The 18,926-nt window shown below is 45.2% G+C and overlaps 1 protein-coding gene across 1 annotated transcript in view; it reads left to right on the top strand.

Annotated features, from left to right (window-relative positions):
• ACAD11 (acyl-CoA dehydrogenase family member 11) overlaps positions 1-18,277 on the top strand; it is a 70,786-nt gene extending 52,509 nt beyond the window's left edge. Inside the window, exons 14-21 of the mRNA XM_037061274.1 lie at positions 7,703-7,769; positions 8,378-8,463; positions 10,235-10,306; positions 11,176-11,330; positions 14,794-14,910; positions 15,764-15,873; positions 17,048-17,162; positions 17,194-18,277. Coding sequence (XP_036917169.1) covers positions 7,703-7,769; positions 8,378-8,463; positions 10,235-10,306; positions 11,176-11,330; positions 14,794-14,910; positions 15,764-15,873; positions 17,048-17,162 — 722 coding nt within the window. The 3' untranslated portion in view covers positions 17,194-18,277. The remainder of the gene's footprint in view (positions 1-7,702; positions 7,770-8,377; positions 8,464-10,234; positions 10,307-11,175; positions 11,331-14,793; positions 14,911-15,763; positions 15,874-17,047; positions 17,163-17,193) is intronic.
• Positions 18,278-18,926: the final 649 nt, after the last annotated feature.

The following is an 18,926-nucleotide window of genomic DNA, read 5'->3' on the forward strand; positions in this document are numbered from 1 at the left end:
CCGCAGTGAATGCCAGTGCCATCGTTTGCCATTTCAATCATCCTGGTGTTCGCTAGGTTGGTCTTCAGACTAAGGGAGTTCCTTTTTCTCACCTACTAGCACCTAGAGAAACCAAAAGGACACACTCCTGTAAAGATAAAACAGCGATAATTTGGAAGTTCAGACGTGGTTCCATAGACAAGGAGAGTCAGGTGGACTCACTGTCCAGAGCTTAACATCTGAGACTTTTAAAACTTAATTTTGAAATCTGTGACAGGGGAATCCTTTCTCATTAAAATTTGACAGGCGCAACAACAGAAACATCCTTCTCTAAAGAGACTTTTCAGAACTGATTAGAAAGTAGATTCCATCAAATTTGAAGGCACCCAAACTACAGCCATTGGTTTTTAAAACAAATGCATTTTTAAAAGGAAGTCTCTTTTTTACTTTCAAGCCACAAGTCATGAATACATTTCATTTTTATAATTTTCAGTTTTTTAAATTATAGTTTACATTCAGTGTTAGTTTGTGTTAGTTTCAGGTGTCCAGCAGGGCGGTTAGACAGGCATGCACTTTACAAAGTGCCGCCCCGGTATCTGTAGTGCTCCCGCGGCACCATACACGGCTGTTTCAACATCGACTGCATTCCCCACGCTGTGCTTTACATCAGCATTTGTAACTGCCAGTCAGTACGTCTCAGTCCCTCAGCTTGCTCACCCAGTCCCCAGCACACCCCTGGAACCCTCACTCTGTTCTTTGTATCTATGAGCCTGTTTCTGTTGTAAAACAACTGCATTTTAATCTTAACTATATTTTACACGTGTAATGCACAATACAGAATAATTGAAGATATTAGAATTTTAAGAGCTTGGTTTCACTGGTTTTGACATTTTAGAGCTTCTAAGATTTCTAATTGTCCTTACATGATCATATTCTGAGGTGACTGCATTTCTAAAACTTCAGGGAACAGTAATGATAGGTACATGAATATGTGAAAAGTGGTTTTGGCAAAGTTTAAAGGAAAGAATCTAAGGGAGTTCCACCTACAGTGTGGTGGAGTCAGCACCTAAAATTGCCCTTCTCACAGATCAACAACTAAAAAGCTACCAAAAGCTTCCTAAAAACTCTCAGGAGTGACCAAAAGCTGGCTGCTTTTGTAGCAGAGGCAAAGCCGGGAGAGGAGATGACCACAAGGTGAGTTTTCCATGTTCAGGCTTTGAGGCCCCAATGTGGTGCGGGTCTTTGTGTCCTAAGAAACCAGAAGGCAGTGCCTGGTGCCGCCACTGCTGCTGGATAGACAGTAAGGGGGGGTGTTCCTGGAAAGGAGAGTGGGAAAAGGGGAGTTTCAGGTTTGCCGTGTAAGCTTTGCCCAGCTCTCTGGCTGACTCCTGAATCGGAGCCCTGCACAGGGTGGACGCAGAGCACCTGGTAGCTAAGCAGAAGGAGCTGAACTAGAACCGGATCTCCTACCCAGCTCTGCGGGAGACAGATGCTACAGTGTGTCTCTACTCGAGTTAGCTGCCTGATAAAACAAACATGGATGCTCTCTGGAGAGAGATAACAGATCCAGATTCTTCAAAACAAAAGAATCACAGTTTCTAGAATACAGTCAAATTACTTACCAAATGAAGAACCATGGAGACTTTACCGATTTTAAGGGGAAAACCCAACTCCCAAAGGATAGAGATATTGGAATTATCAGAGAAGGGCTTAAGGCAGCAATTATAACTTTGCTCAGTGAAGTTAGAAAATAAACAGTTAAAAATATTGCAAGAGAAATATTTAAAAATCAATTGGAAAATATTAGAACTGAAAAGTAAAATATCTGAAAAAACATTCACTGAATGGGCTTAATGATATAATGGAGATGAGAGAGGAAAGAGTTAATGAACTTGAAGATAAACTAGTAGGAATTATCCCATTTGAAGAAAAGATGGAAAGAAATGAGGAGTCTTAGAAAGCTGTGGACAATATCAAAAAGTCTGAAATATGTGTAATCAGAATTTCCAAAGATAGAGATTGCCATTTAAAAGAATAACACCCAGATAATGGAATATTATTTAGCCCTATAAAGAAATGAGCTACCAAACCATGAAAAGACATGAAGGAAACTTAAATCCATTTTATTAAGTGAAAAGGCCAGGACCCCAACCATGTGACCTTCTAGAAAAGGCAAAACTAAGATGACCAGTGGTTGCTGGGAGTTCAGGGTGGGGGGACAGAAACAGGTGGAGCACAGAGGGTTTTCAGGGAAGCGGGAACACTCTGCATGACGGACACGCGCCATGGTGCGTTTGTGCAGACCTACAGAATGTACGGCATCTAGTGAACCGTGATATAAACTGTGAACTTTGGGTGACTGTGATGGGTCGGTGTAAGTTTACTTTAATATACGGGCCACGCTGGTGGGGGATGCTGACGGTCGTGGAGGCTGTGTGTGGGTGGGGGCAAGGGGCTTACAAGGAACTTCTGTACCTTCCCCTAAATGTTGTTGTGAATCTAAAACTGCTCAAAAAAATAACACTCTCTCTCTTTCTCTCTACAAATTCGAATACTGTGATTTATTATCGGCTGTTTAAATAAATGTTTATCCTGAATTAAGGGGCCCTACTGTCTAACGTCAGTAGCCAGACTGCCGACTGTTCAGGGCTTTGTACAGCGCTCTATTTGAACAACATTACATTTCTCTTGTATTATGAAAACGCTTGTATTTTTCTTTTAATGAAAAACAGATTTATTTATTTTTAATAGAACTTTCTAATTTTACTTGAAACAATTGGATTTAGTAAGCATTATGTTGCAAAAGCCCAGAAGGCAGGATAAAAGAGTTTTGCTCTTTACCTCATGTGTGATAGAGACAGTAAGTCATACATTTGGAGAAAAAATAGGAAAGACAATTTTGCCTATTTGTTTTCTGATTACAGTGTGGTATCTATTAGCCAACTTACTGTTGATTTTTTAAGATGTCCTGTTTTAAGTTAAAAGACTTCTCCTGTGCTCTCGAGGCACGGATGGAATCATATGTTCCTGTACGTAGATGCAATTGCGGGTCCTGACAGGCTGGAAAGCAGTCGTGACTCAAGGTCTAACCAGTTTAAGGTGTTGTTTCCTTATTTCACCACCAGCCTGGGCATGGACTGAGTCATTAGTTTAGACACACTGTCTTCTTCCCCCTTCTCTCCCTTTCCCGGATGAAGGTTATTTTTAGTGCATTTTTTACATCAGTTTATGTGTTTTACAAGGCAGAGTATGGACGGAGGACTTCTGGAGTTGTGCATTATCACACAGACGAAGTGGGGAAAATGCCCCGCCCTGGGCAGGAAATGCTTCTCCACAGCTGTGCTAAATGTTCAAATTAAAAAGAGATTAGGAAAGGGGGGAAAATAGCATATTGCCATTTACTCAGCAAATCTCTGTCTCCTCTTCCTGTGATCTACATTTGTTTGCAAGATGGTAGGCTAGTTTCTAAAATGCTTTTAAAATTATTACTGTTAGCCCTGGCTGGTGTGGCTCAGTGGATTGAGCACTGGCCTGCAAACCAGAGTGTCACCGGTTCGATTCCCAGTCAGGGCACATGCCTGGGTTGTAGGCCAGGTCCCCGATGGGGTGCATGCAAGAGGCAACCACACATTGATGTTTCTCTCCCTCTCTTTCTCCCTTCCTTCCCCTCTCTAAAAATAAATAAAAATTTAAAAAATAATAATTAAAATATTACTATTATTATTAAATTAGAAATGGTAACAAATGAGAACATGTCTAAGAGGATACTGTTTCCCATCTCTCCACACCACAGAGAAAACTTCTAACATTTTTTGGTTTGAGTGCTCTGGTTTGTGCTCTTAATTTTAAGTCAAAAGTTTTTTTCTCTCCAAGTTGATTCATGTTAGGCTTTGAATATGAGAGTTTCACTCATTTGTACTATGACTGCCATTTCCACACATGTATTATTGTTTCCAATGTTTCTATTACTTTTAAACTTTAAATGATCTTTGATCTGCCCTCTGCATCCTTCAAGCTTCAAGCTCTTCAAGCTTCACTTTGTAACATGAGGATATGACTACACTTACCGCTTTCTTTATCTTTCAGCCCTTCCTTCCATATCGTAGCTTATGTCAGCTGCAGCCTCTACTTCTACATTGTCGGGAGAACTGACATTTATGTCGTGTCTCTGTGGTGTCCTTGACCACAGGGTGACTCAACTTGGAAAACCCTCACACAGCACACTTGCTCTACAGAGCCCGGTTAACGCTTGCTGTCCAGTGCCGGTCTAAGTGTGTTATATTGCGTGCCCTTCTGTAACGGAGGCAAGTAATGTCCCCTTGGCCATCGAAGGAGCATCAAGGTCAATTAGAAGCTTATATTCCACTCTAGGCCTTACTTCAGTCCATGCGCTATTTGTAGCTGGTTTTGTATTTGAACCATGGTTCACTTGTACATTTAGAAAGTATTTTCCTGGAGTTTGTAATTGCCATTTTTCTCGCATTACATTATTTGGTTTTACCATTATCTGCTCTTACACGTCACCACACAGTTCTAGGTTGTATCCGTAATTCATTCTTTTCTGGGGCCTCCCTGAGAGTCTTCAGCCTGATGTAAGTCTAACCCTTATTACTTTATGAGGGACCTGTTTTCCTCTCTGAAACCATTTAGGGTTTCCCTTTTATTGCTGGTGTTTTAAAGTGTCACAAGCGCATATCTGAAGGTTCTTGCCAGGCAGTGGTCCTTTTAATCTGAAGACTTTTATCTTTCGGTTTTGGAACATTTTCTTCTACAACTTTCTTTGATAAGTTCTTCCCTTTATGTTTCTCTTTATCGGACCCCTTTTATTCTGATGTTGGACTTTATGGTTTTGCTCTAAGTATCTCTATCTTTGCTCTCCTGTTTTTAATCTCTGACTTTTTCCTCTGCTTATGGAAAGTTTCCTGACTTGACTTGCAGTGATTCTGTTGAATTTTATGTTTGAGCAATCATAGGTTAATTGCTAAGAGTTTTTATTTTCTTGTTTTTTGGTGTTCCTGTTTTGTAACATCCGTTTCTGGCTTTATGACTGCAATACATTTGGGTCTCTCAGGTTACATTAACTTGAGGTTTTGTTGTTCGGTTTAGCTGAATTTTGTTTCGTTTTAGGTTCTGTTTCTTTTATTTTGTTCCTCGGGGGTCTCTTATTGCTTATTTTGGACAGTTATTCTCTTTAATGCTGTGAGCTCTCTTTGCATACTGCAGGTCCTTGGTTTTCTGTTCAGACTTAAGAGGAAGAGCAGTTGGTTGTCGTCTTCTTTAGTAACTTGGAGCTCTTTTCCAGCCATGTTTCTCTCCTGAGTAGGAATTCTGTAAGGAGACTTGGTGGACCAGGGCTGGGACTCACTTGAGAGTCAGCTGATGGGAAGCTCCCTTTCAAGTGTCGGAATGACTTTGTTCAGGTTTTCAGTAACACACTATATGCTTTTCTCCTTAGGCTGGCTGATACTGGCCTGTGAGCGCCACCTGATACGGCACCCATTCATAAGTCTCGTAGCCTCACGTCTCAGTTACACCTTCTGACTCTGGGGCCCGAGCCCTCTCCCTTTACGGAGTTCCTTCCATCCTTTCCTAGACTCTGACTTCTCTGTCCCTGCCGCTGGTCAGCCTGCCCCTGTCTGCTTCCTGGGTATTTACTGAACCCTCGTCTGCTGGTGGCCAATCCCATGCCTCACCTTCTATATTTTTTCTGTTAAGGTTATACCGTCATCATACTTTTATATTTTTATATCAGTGGGAGGCAATTCTGGCCATCTTGAGTCTTTCCAAGGATTTAGAAAAGCTATCAATTCAGCTTTCCATTCTGAACTCTAGCAAATTATAGACTCTTTCCATTGTATAGTTTTCTCTGTTTAGTATCCCCTGGAATAGACTGAAAATACTACAAGAGCTACAGGTGTGCGTTCTATTTCATTTTTTTCTACAGATCAAGAAGTCCAACTGCACGGAGTTTCACAATTTCAATTGCAAGTGCTAGGGTTTACAGTGGACCTGTTCTAACTTTTCAGATTTTGAAAAGACCCTGGCTTGCCTTGCTCTCTGTTTCTTGCCTCGTCACCTTTTCTTCTAGCACCGATTCTTCACTGTGTCCTCTGCTGAGTCCCCTCACAGGCTGCAGTGACCGCACTGCTCTTCCCTCTGGGCCCTGCCGCCCGTTGCCGGTCCTGTTCACCATTACGGGAGAGTCCCAGACGCACCCACTGGCGTTGCCGGCCTGTCCCTCCTCTGTGTCGCTGCTGCGTGTGCTCCTCCTAGGGACGCCCTCTGGACAGCTTCGACACACAGCTCTCAGCTCATGTTCAGTCTGGCTTTGCCCCTGCTCCCACCCCTCCCTCCCCCCATGTTCTGTGAGATGGAGTCCAGGCATCCCATCATTCCCTTCAGGTGTTTTATGATGTTTCTCAGTTGGGGCACTTTTAAAGGTGTGGCCACAGCACCCTTAGCACACCTGAAGCTGTGTCAGTGTCAGTGTGTCCAGGAAGCATTCACATTTCTAACTGTTTCACAAGTGTCATTAACTCCTTTCAGTTTGTGTGACTGCACTAGCTCAGATGTCTAAACATTACTGTTGGCTGCTATGCTTTTAAAGTCACTTTTCATCTGCAGGCTCCCTCTCTCTTTTTCCTTTTATTTCAGTTTAATTGTTAAAGGAACCAGATTGTTTGTCCCATAGATAAAAACCCCAGTGTGGATTTTACTGGTTACATCCCTGTGTTGTCCCTTAATATGTTCTGTAGTGTTTTTCCTTTTAAATCCCTGGGGTTTCGTGGTGTTCGACCACGTGACATCATTCCTAACATTTCTCAGGGAATCTTCATGTCATTCTAAATCTCTTGAAACCACTTATGAGAAGTCAGAAGAAAAAAATATGATAATTTAGGAGTTTGTACAGATGTGTTTTATTTAGTCTGACCCAGTCGTTTATGGCCTTGTAATTAGAAAGCCAGTTAAATGGTAGTTTCCTTGTGGGACCAGGTTTTTGGATTTATTGGTGAAAATGGAATGTACTTTTGGCTATGAGGCCATAGACCTCTGAACTACAATAAAGTAAAAGTTTGCCTTAAAATGAGAGAAACTATATTTTCAAATTTCTAACCCTGAAAAAATAAATGAGAACCTAGGTTTGCTGTAGCTGGAACGAGAGCCTCACGTACGCGGAGCACAGCATCGCATCTGCTGCTCCAGGGGAGGCCAGGGCAGGTGTGGCCAGCGCAGGCACCGTGGGACAGGGTCTGGGACAGGGACCGCGATGCTCGAGCAGGCGCACCTCGCCCTGCTCACCGCTGGGGAAGTTTGCTCCATTTCTCAGCCACGGGTTGGAGAGTAAACGTCCTGTGAGTTTTAATGCCTTCTTGTCTACGTGCTGGAAAGCACGAGCTCTGAACGGGAGGGACTACGGCTGCAGTCTGACACGGTAGCCGCAGAGCTGCCCTGTCGTCTGAAGGCTTGCGGCTGCTTCCTGGCCTCACTCCTGCTCACTGACGAGCGGCAGTTTTCACGGGCAGTGCCCATTCTTGGCCTCACTGGTCATTTCTCCTGAGTCAACACACAGTTTTGTACAGAAGTGGATCTTTTAAATAAATCAAGGATTTTTCCTATTTGTTTTTTGCCAGAGTTAAACTTGGAAGAATTAGAATTTTTAGGGTATAATGTTAGACTAAAAATTTCCTTTTATGTTTTCTGTACACTTTCCCCTTGGTGTTAGGAGCTGGGAATCCGAAGTGCAAAATTGCGATTGTTTTGGGAAGAACTAAAAATACCTCAGCAGCCAGGTAATAAAACAATTTGATTTAAAGTCTGTATAGGATTACCAGTCGGTCTTTCTCTCTGTCCACTTAATTTATTTAAAACGCACCATTTAGCCTCACAAATCATAATAATATAAAATACATTATGAGATTAAATGTCATGTACTTGTATTTTACTGTTATTTTGCTGAAAGATATATCTAGAAAACATTTTAGGGAGTGTTGCCGTACGTCCTTCACTGTGGAATTTCCTGTATTAGAGTATTGCTGTGGATCCTCACAGCTTTCTAGGTCAGATTAAAGACAAAATTTTTCCAGACTGTCTGTAAGTAATTAAGTGATGTGTAAATCAAAAGCAATGGTCCCAAAATGTTTAACATTGTATATCATCAGTTCCCATTGTTGAGCAATGAGAAGCCTCGTAAATAACTTTTGCATGTTTTCCAATCCCTGTTACTGGTTCACATCCCAGCCCACATCCTGCTCTGCCTGGGTGTTTTTTACACGCATTCTGGACAGCGCTGCTGGCACGATCACGTGGCAGCAATGAGAAAGACAGCTGCAGTCCACCTACCATGTCTTATTTTTCCACTTAGCGGGCTTCTGCTCACGTCTGTTTTTCTTTTGACCAGACACAAACAACACAGCATGATTCTTGTCCCTCTCAGCACGCCTGGAGTCGAAGTCAGGAGGCCTCTGTCCGTTTTTGGCTACATGGGTGAGTGCCCCATCGGTGTGGCTGTGCGGCAGGCAAGGCTGCGGTGCATGGTGTCTCTGAAGGGGAGAGACAGCGCTTCCATGGACGAGATGTGTTCTTAGAAACCTTTCGACCCCACAACTGTCTTAATGTAAACGCCATCAAATAAAAAGAGGTGGCGCAGCACTGCCCCTCGTTTTGTTTGCCTTCGGGAAAGGGCAGGTTGGATCCAAGCAACGAGAGCTCTGCCAGCCACCAGCTTCAGTCCGTCATCCAGGAGGACGGGTTTGTGAGCTACACGCAGAAAGATGAAGTCTAGTCAGTCCACAGTAAAATTCACGTTTAGCTTTCCTAATCAACCTATAAGAGCTCTTAATAAGCAAGGAGTGTTGACTGATTTGAATGCAAAACTTTTCCTTCTCTTGCTCCATGTGTAGAATTTCTAAGAAGCCAGGCCATTTTATTTCCTGCCGCCCATGCCAGGTTCATGCCCACTGTTTCCCTGCGGCTCGGTCGTTCACTCAGTGAGGGTCTGAGTGCTGACCGCTGCTCTCAGTGCTTAGTGTGCACGAGTGAAAACGAGAGACTAAATTTTCTGCCCTCGTAGAGCTTGCATGGGGTGGGGATGGGGGAGTAACTACAAACGTGTAAATCAGTACATTTGAAAGTATGGTGATTACACAGCAGGTGATGACGCTGTGAAAAAGTTCACTGAACTTCGTGTTCCGCGAGGAGCTGGCCTTCTCTTTATTGTTGAGTAAGGCCAGTGAAAACGTTCACAGAACAGAGTAGGACTTGCAGTTGCACGGACCACTTGACACGGTCGTCTCCGTAGGAGGCTGGGGTAGAACCTGCCCACGGGTTAAACGTGGCCAAGCGGGGATGTACAAGCTCACCGCGGCAGACTGTGCGTGGGGGGGTTGTAGTGTCATGTGCAGACCAACAGGCTGAAGACTCCCGAAGCGGGTTTGTAACAGAGATCGGCTGCAAATGCCACTGCAGAGCCAGGTTAGGACTTTCAGTGTGACCGACTCCCCAGCACCTCTCCACCTCCCAGATGCCCAAGGCCAAAAGAAACAGTGTGGAGAAGGTTGATTACTAAGGTCTTTCTGACAGGAAAAGGGTGTGGAGTGAGCAAGAGATTATCTCCAGAACTTGGCGGAGACGAGGGGCGCTGTGAAGACAGAGATGTGAATGTGTTCCCAGCCCCAGCGAAACGCCAGCACTTGCAGGAGGGGGCACACAGGGAACAAGCCTGGGCTGGGAGTGAACACCCCTGAAGGGCCACCTGTGCTCATCTCTGTGCTGAGCCTGCCTCGTCCCTCGGCAGCTCCTTTGCACCCAGGCATTGGTTTCTACAATGAAAAAATGTGAAACTTGCATTGCATTATGCACATTCACTTTTAAACTACAGAAACTTTTTTCCCCACCAAACAAAATTTTCTTTGGAAGCCCATATATAAAAAAACTTCGAAGAAGCAGCAATAATAAAATGGTCTGATGGGAGCTGTGCAGCCATCTTCCACTGCAAAAGCTCTGCAGCTTCAGAGACGCGTTCAGAACAGATGGGTTTCCACAGTCCCTGCGGACTTGAATGCTGGATGGGTTTCCCGGGCGGGGGCGGCGGGGCGGCGGGGGCGGCGAGGGCTCCAGGCCCCGACCTGCCCGGGAAGGCACGTGAGACCTACTTTCTTTAGGAAAGTACACTTCAGCAGGTTAATGATATGAGACTGTTTTGTTTTCTTCTGGTGAATCCCTTTTGCTCCTTCAAATTTTATTTTCTATTTGGTAGATTATTTTCACGGAGGCCATTTTGAGATCCATTTTAATCAAGTGCGAGTGCCTGCCACCAGTGTGATCCTAGGTGAGACACCTTTGCGAACACGGTTCTATGGGGTTGTGTGTTGAGGTGTTTTCAGGTCTAAATGTGGAAAAGATAGGAAGTGTACCTTAATTTCGTTTTCCCTCTTTGTCCCTTTACAAGGGAACATTTTTCTATTTTGTGGATTTTCTTATATAGAATGCTTTATTAAAGTATTTGTGGTTTTTTATCATATCAATTGAAAACATAGCTAAGAAATTATATAGTTCAGAGCGACACACTGTTTCCTAGAACATGATCTTCAGGCCTCTCCTTGTTTTAAGAAAACCTCAGCACTCTCTGAATCCCAGTTGCACACACGTTAAAGTGTAATAACTCTGAACACTGTGAGTCTGGAATGACTCCACCCTCTCACTTACTGGAATCCCACTAGCCTTCAGGGAATCTCAAACGGCACCTCTCTCAGGGAGGCGTCTGTGTCCCTCGTCCCATGCACTCAGCAGGCCTGGACGCCTGTGCCTGCCCTGCCCTGAGGTTGCAGTCTCTCCCTCCTGCTCCTGTCTTTGTCCTTCTCCATACCCCTCACGCTTAGCGTCCTTGTCCCCAGTCCCTACTGTAGGGACTGTGTCAAACCGACCTTTGTAACCATCACAGCATTGATAGATAGCTTGTGCATAGAAGGTACTCAGGAAATAGTTCTTAAATTTGATCACAACGTTTACTGATGGAGGTTTAAAAACTGAGCAGTCAGAAGTCCATCAGTCTATAATGAACCCGGTTGTAGAACTGACCTCTTCCCTGCCGGGACGCCCTTTAGCTATACTGAGGGCAGTTCGTCATTGCCCAGGATTTGTGTACCCGACAGAGCACGTGGGCCGCGGTCACCTCATGCTCCCTTTCCCCCCTCACAGGTGAGGGGAGGGGATTCGAAATCGCCCAGGGCCGCCTTGGACCCGGCAGAATCCATCACTGCATGAGATCGGTGGGCCTGGCGGAACGCGCTTTGCAGATCATGTGTGAGCGGGCAGCGCAGAGGGTGGCCTTTCGGAAGAAACTGCATTCCCACGTGAGGATAACCATTTATTTCCACTTACTGTAGCCCGACACACTAGGCTAACCCTGAACCAAGCAGCGTTCCTTGGTCAGAGAGATTTCCTCTACACAAACCAGCTAATTCTTTTCCCCAAAGTACATTTATGTCTTTATTTGAATACAGTCTGATGAGAGTTATCTGTATGAAAGACTCAATGACTCCTAAAGGGCTTCAGCACCTCAGCACACAGAGTAGGGACAGATTCCCACTCTCTGAGGGGAGTCTCAGAATTCCTCAGATTTCCATTCTCTGGAGGGCCTGGTGTATCGTGAGGGCTGTCGTGAGGGAGAGTGTGGGGGCGACTTTTGCCCGCAAGTCCCCCCATCCACCACAGATGAAAGTAAACACTACCAAGACATGATCTGCTTGGGGAGGAGAGGTGGCCAGTTTCTCAGAGGAAAAAGGCCTGGAGCCCCTTCTTCCAGGGGCTTTTATTGGGTTGTAATACACAGGAATACAGGGCAGCAAGATCAAACAGTAGATAGCATTTCAAAAAAATCTGGGGGTTTAGTCTGAGTCAGAGTCTGTCAGGAAGGAGGTTTGCAGAAACTTTGGGAAACATACTCATTTCCTGTTCGGACCTTTAACACATGAATGAAAGCACTCTTATCAAAGCAGGTTTCGCAGGATTTTTAGGAATTCTTTCTTATGCCAGATTTATCCCTGGATCCACTCTAGCAAGGCAAGGAGCTGCACCTTTCCCCATCAGGTTTTCAGGCATAAGTGGATTAGTACCAGGAAGGGCTTCTCCCAGAGGACATGGGGACTTGGGTTATGTCAAAGCTGGGGGATGAGGGTCTCTTATTCTCTCTTTGTCACAGCCCCCCAAGTCCTTCCATGAAGGCCTCCCAAGTGATTGAGTCTGGCTTAGGTTGCCCCTTTCTCTGTGAGAAGTCTTACCCGTCATTGACTTCTAACCATGCTTTGGGGGCAGGGAGAGGAAACTGAGGCGGCGTTTGCTACCAGAGACAAACTTTTGTCTCCTGTGGCTCGCATTCCGGAGGTCACTCACTCCTCAGCCATGGTGGGTAGTTACAATTCCTGAAACCAGGCAGAGCGGTTCCCAACAGGAGAGGAATTGCCTTGTCTTTGGGCTTTCTGGAAGGAGTTAGGGTAGGTGAGCGTCAGGACAGAGGGAAATGGCCTAACACTCAGTGAGAGGAGAGAGACCTACGAAGGGAGTGGGCTGCTTCACTGGAGAAACTCAAGTAAAAGTGGAACCAGCATCTGCTGGGCCGTTCCTGAGTTTTTGAGCTCCCATCCATAAATCACGTGCGAGTCTGTTGTTTACAAAGCACAATAAACAGCATTATGTATAGGCAATATAATCAAAATTAGGGAACATTTATCAAGAGAGAAGAAGGTATCATTTCAGACTTCCTTGGAAAACTTTTTACAAAGTGGGATATGCATATCATCCCCTCAAAAGCCCTTCTAACTTTTAAGAAAACAAGAAAAATCATCGTTAAATATTTCATGCTTTCTATTGCTAACATGTCAAGCACGTTATGAGGAAATTGTATGTGTGTTGGTTGAACATGTGTATTTTAGTACATTGGTGCCCTGGTACAGTATACTTGTGACCATCTTATAAAATTTTGCAGTATATTTTTACTTTAAATTTCTATAGGTTATATTCCTTTTTGTAAAATATTATTTAGCATATCTGTGAGTTGGTCATAACGTTGTTCTTACGGAAAACTACAGCCTGCTTTAGGACACACACCCGGGAGTCATTCATGGGGAACCCCTTAGTACACAGCAAAGGCAGGGGCCGCCCTGGTGGATGGGCTCTGTGGGAGGAGGTAAGCAGGAGTGAACTGGGCCGTGGGTACTGCTCCCCACTGTTGCTGGAGGAGGAGAGAAGACGTTGCCCAAGGCGCTCTCACCTCTTATGCTCTCCGGTTCCACGACCCTATCCCACCCCTGGTGCAGGGTGCGGGGTACAGGGTGCAGGGTGCAGGGAGGGCGCAGGGAGGCTGGCGAGGAACAGGCATCTTGAGTGCACAGAAGCTCTCTGCTCAACTGCTGCTTTCAGGAGAGGGGCGTTAACACTGCGTTGAAGGGAAATTTCCCTCCTGCTTTCTCAAGTTAATGTTTCAAGCAGAACAAGCCTGGGCTTTGCAGAACTATGACTCCCTTGACTGGAAACTCTTTGCATTTGGCACAAAGAAAATGATCTGGCAGAAGTAGAAGAGATGTGTGCACACGTCATAAACAAAAATCTGGGCCAGCTTGTGTGTGTGTGAAGTTAACCTTCCTTTTCCCTGAATTCAGAGGCTCCTTCCAGCTGCCTTGTAAATATTCCAGGAGATAAGGCTGATAGCTCTGTGCCCAAGTTCCATCTTAATAAGCCACCTGGCAGTTCCTTAGAGCACTTTCTATATCCACTTAACCCTTTTCAGCCAATGTGGGGTCTGTTCATGACATTGTTACCACCCAGTTTTACAGCCATCAAAAGGAAACTCACCACTGACGGCTTGTTTGGAGGCAGCGGCATGGAAGTCCAGGACACCACAGGGAGAATGGAGCTTGTTGCTGGCCCAGCTCCTCACTTGGCATTCTGATAGCACCTGGCACAGGGGCCGAGGCTGCTCATTACAGCACTGGTGCGGGTGGAAGTCTTTGCTGGCATGAGCAGGGCCAGGGGTGAAGGGTTTTCGGTGGTGCCTGACCTGGACAGAGCGGTTATTCCATGTAAGTCTTCTTTCTTGCAAGGCTGCCCCTACCCAACCGCTCAGCTACAGAGAGTAAGCTTTCCTTGGGCTGTTTTTTCGCATAATTCTTTGTGCTCATTGACAATTCCAGGTTGCTGGCTTCCTCAGCTCCAAGATATATGAGGCAAAAAGAAAACCCAGGGAAGACACCACCAAGTTGTTCTTTTAGTCTGGAAGTCCCTGGCAGGTCTGCCTTCTTCTTGCTGCCTTTTGGAGTCCTCTTAGGTTTGTTTTATAGATGATGCCTAGGTTTTTGGTTGCACTTAGCAAGAGAAATGGGTAAAGTACATCTTTTCTATTTTCCTGGAGAAGTCACTGGAAGTGCCATTTTCTTAATCTGTGCCAGCAGTCTACACACAGCGCAGGGCTCTCTGGGAAAAGGGCAGACCGGGCCTGGAGCTGAGGCTGAAGTGGAGTCTTCTGCCCTCCTGATCAGGGCGTGTGTGCCAAGCACATGAATTAGACAGCTTAGGTGAAACCGGCTGATTCCTCCAAAGCCACCATCTACCAAAGTGCCTGAAGGTGACATAGGTAACCTGATGGTTCTACAACTAGTGGAGAGGTTGTATCAGATGACAAAACTCTTCCACTTAAAAATATACAGAGCGAGGCTGGGGGACAGTCCTTGGACTAGAGAGCTTTCACAGAAGTTCAAGGCCTTGTTACATGGGATGTAAGCCATCAGCTCATCTCCTTTCTGCGGCCCCTGACCCCTGCAGGAGGTTGTGGCTCACTGGATTGCTGAAAGCCGCATTGCCATTGAAGAGATCCGCCTGTTGGCCCTGAATGCCGCCCACAGCATTGACACTCTGGGCAGCGCTGGCGCCAGGAAGGAGGTGAGGCCCCTGCACCACCCCTCACAAGCCTTCTCCAGTCTCCCTTCCAATGGGCACGTCGGGTTTTGTGGCACTCTGATGGCACTGAGAACATTGGAAGCTTCTATGTGATTTCTGGTTTAAAGATTATAAATGTATGTCACATGCTAGTTTTCCTTCCACTGAGCTGGTTTAGAGAGTGATTTTCAGGATGCAGAATGTCTGAGGCGCTCTTCAGATGCCGCAGCAGGGAGTAGGGAGACCCAAAAGTTCATGTAGACTTGGAATCAGGCCCGCTGCGTCGCTCTCTGCCAGCTCTGTGACCTTGGGCAGAGTAGCTAACCCTCTTCCAAAAGCCTGGGGTGCTCGTGAGGAAGCCCGGCCCAGGCGACACAGGCTGTGCAGCACTGTGTTGCCGTGCAGTGTTTCATACGACTGCTTGTCCTCTGCCGCCCTGTGGTTCTGGCTTATGTGGAATAAGAACATGATTGCTTAATGCCAACAGCTAGTGAAATTGCCAAGAGAAAACTGATTAGTGAAAACTCTTGGATGCCTTTTATCATCCCTATGGTGATGGATGTAGCTTATCAGCTGCCTGAAATTCTTTTGGAAACAAGGCCAGTCATAGGTTTACAAAATGTGACTGGGGAGTGATACCTCTTTCCCGAAGGTCCACATTGACTGAAATATTGCCATTAGCTGCGTTACAGCGGATCTCTGTGTTGGTTTTCGTCAAAGATCCTGTTTCAGTGGTGCAAACATGTGGAAAAGTTCCTTTGTTAGAGTTCACAAAGAAAATACAGATTATATCAAATTCTGCCATGTGGTGTATTGTGGAAAAAAGGGACATTCTTTTCCTATCTTGCTTTTGTAGATTGCAATTATTAAAGTGGCCGCCCCTCGGGCCGTCTGCAAAATCATTGACCGGGCCATCCAAGTATGCGGGGCTGCAGGTATTTCCCAGGATTACCCTCTGGCCAACATGTGAGTAGATGCTGTTTACTCTGTGGGTGCTAATAACTGCCCACATTTGACCTGCTTGGGGTTATAAACCTACAGATGCCTTGACACTAATTGTTTAAGAAGAAAATAGGATACCAGTTTACTCTAAATTATCCTTGAAAGCTAAATAAAGTACTAGTCCTGGACAGATTTTCAGCCATGGTGGAGTCAGCGCCCCAACCCCCACGTTGTCGAGGGTTCGGCTGTAACATTGGTGCCTTAATACAGACCTCTCATACTGACANGTTTACTCTGTGGGTGCTAATAACTGCCCACATTTGACCTGCTTGGGGTTATAAACCTACAGATGCCTTGACACTAATTGTTTAAGAAGAAAATAGGATACCAATTTACTCTAAATTATCCTTGAAAGCTAAATAAAGTACTAGTCCTGGACAGATTTTCAGCCATGGTGGAGTCAGCGCCCCAATCCCCATGTTGTCGAGGGTTCAGCTGTAACATTGGTGCCTTAATACAGACCTCTCATACTGACAATGGCCATCTCACTCAACTATGCGAACTTCCACGCCGGGGATCCTGGGTAGAAGAAACAGCATGGGTCTTCACGCCGAACCAGGGAGGAGAGGCGCCGGCAGAGACGACCAAAGGGAGCCCAGGGCCAGGCGAGATAGGGACTTGGGATGCCGTACCCCTCCACTGTGAAGCCAGGCCACGCAGCAGCGCCCTGCTGACCTTCTAAAGGCTGGATCCCGGGTGCTGGGAGTCAGGGAGGACCCCTTGCCTCCACTGCCACTTCCCTCCCCACCCCCACCCCCCCGAGAAGTGCCCCTTTGGTTCCCCCATCGATTTTTAACCTTAAACAGGAGCTAAACACATAGTACTACATATTTTTAGTATATAAGTATTATATGCTCACAGTTCACTGCTTGTGGCTGACCTACAAGATCTCTTCTAGCAATTTCTAGTAACTTACAGCAAACCAAGACCCAGAGGAGCCCACTGCACTGTGCCACTTTAAAGGGAACTTTCAGAAGTCCTTGGGCTTCTTCACTTGATTTTCCCTGCACTCCTTTTCTCATCACTGCCCTGGCCAGATTTCCAAACTGAGTGGTTTGACTTAGAATTAAAGTGACTGGTGTTGAAGTGTCATGTTCCTCCCGTAACTCCTGCCATCCTGTTCTTCCTGTTTGCCCAGGTATGCCTTCACTCGCAGTCTGCGCATAGTAGATGGACCCGATGAAGTCCACCTCTCAGCCATCGCCAAACTGGAGCTGGAGAACCAGGCCAGAGGTGTGAGGGCCAGGATGTGAGGAGGCAACGCCCTCTGCCCCGCAGACAAGCGGCAGGGCTGCAGCCCTGGGCTCTCACGTGGCACTTTGAGCACAGGGCTAATTACTCGCTTTGGGGAAAGACTTGAGCATCGGTTTGGTCAGTGGGTTTTGGCTAAGTCACATAAGAAATTCTACAGCTGTTATCATTCACTCTAATACCTAAGTGTTTAGTATTTAGTTTTTAAACACTCAACTAGTAAAGAGATAATGAAGCAAATTGGAGAGCTAAAGCATAAAAAGATTTTACTTTTTGAATGTCACGAGTCATTCCTTAAGTATTAAAGGAATATTTAACCATTACTTTGTAAAAACTAGAGGGGGATCTCCTTCACACTCGCTTCGGGTCTGGTTTAATGCTTTGTCATGACGCAGGTATCAGAGAAAGAGGCAGGATTGGTGGGTCATTTTACAACTCGTGCCCTTAGAAGAGTCTTCATCACTCAGCAGGACGCATTTACACGTGAAATCTGAATGCGGTTTAAAGTTCACTAGAAAATGTGGCGTATTATGAGAAAGCGTAATTGAGAAGACTTTAATGACTTAGAATGTGTTGGTGAGAGAGTGGACAGTGTAAGCGACGAGAAAGTTCTTTAACTTGGAGAAGAGGCCACACAGGGCCCGCCCGGTGCTGGCTGTTCCCAGCGACACCCTGCGCAGGGTGGGGCAGGGTGGGGGGCTCTCGGGCTGTGGGCTGGCTTTATTGTTTTATCGGTTTTATTGTTTTTTTTAATGCTGACTTAAATTGATTCTCAACTCAGTTACTGGAAAACTTTAAGTATGCTTGGAATAACTTGGGTATGTGAATTGGCTTTTTCACATGTAAATTTTATATATCAAAATACAGAGTAAGTATTTTGAATGAAAATTTAGTGTCTGAATTAAGAACCAGAGTGTAAAAGACACCAAACTTTGAACTTATTATTAAAAAAGAATATTTTTCTTAACATTTACTTTATTGATACTTTTAAATATTGATTGCATATTGAAATGGTAAAATGTGGATACACTGAATTAAATACATTTAAATTAATTTTGCCTCTTCCTTGTTACCTTTTTAGCATGGAAGCCACTGGAATAGTAACTAGTAAATTTTTAAATTTCAAATGAAAGTAATTTTATTTCTAAAAACTATAAAATGGTTTTATTAGAAAGCTTACATTAGCACATGAATTTACTGATGTCCCAAGGTGATTTCAGTCACCACTCGAACACCTCGGAGTGGGGGCAGGGCAGACAGTGGTCAGAGACTTAGATTCTGACCCCAAGTGTGTCCCGTGGACTCCGGGACATTTGCCTTCCGGCCTCCCCGCCCATTTCTATGTCTGCTGGTTGGAAAGGCCTCTAAACCCAGAGGACCCTTACCTAGTGAGGGTCTGTTGTGACAGTCACCGAAGCCACAGAGAAGCACCTGGGTACTGCGAAGCACAACGAAGTACTTTGAAGGGGTAGCCTTCCTGATCGTGGGTAAAGCCTTAACCCAAGCTATTTCACCCTATTACTAGTTTTAAAAGTTGAGACCTGGAAAAAATCAGGATTGTTTCCGAACAATTAGAATGAAAGATTATAACTGGTACTTATAATTTTGTGATAATTACTTTCTCTGTCTTTGAGGAAACCTGGCTAAATGGGTGGTTAACTTGTTTCAAATTAATCTGCTTTGTTCTATGTCATGCACACGCCTGTCCCTAAGGCAAGTCACTCCATGTGATCCACAGTCACTTCTCTCCTCTTCCCTTTAATTTA

This window comes from Sturnira hondurensis, unplaced genomic scaffold, assembly GCF_014824575.4.
Source record: "Sturnira hondurensis isolate 20B ecotype Veracruz unplaced genomic scaffold, ASM1482457v3 Scaffold0013299, whole genome shotgun sequence".
NCBI lineage: Eukaryota > Metazoa > Chordata > Mammalia > Chiroptera > Phyllostomidae > Sturnira > Sturnira hondurensis.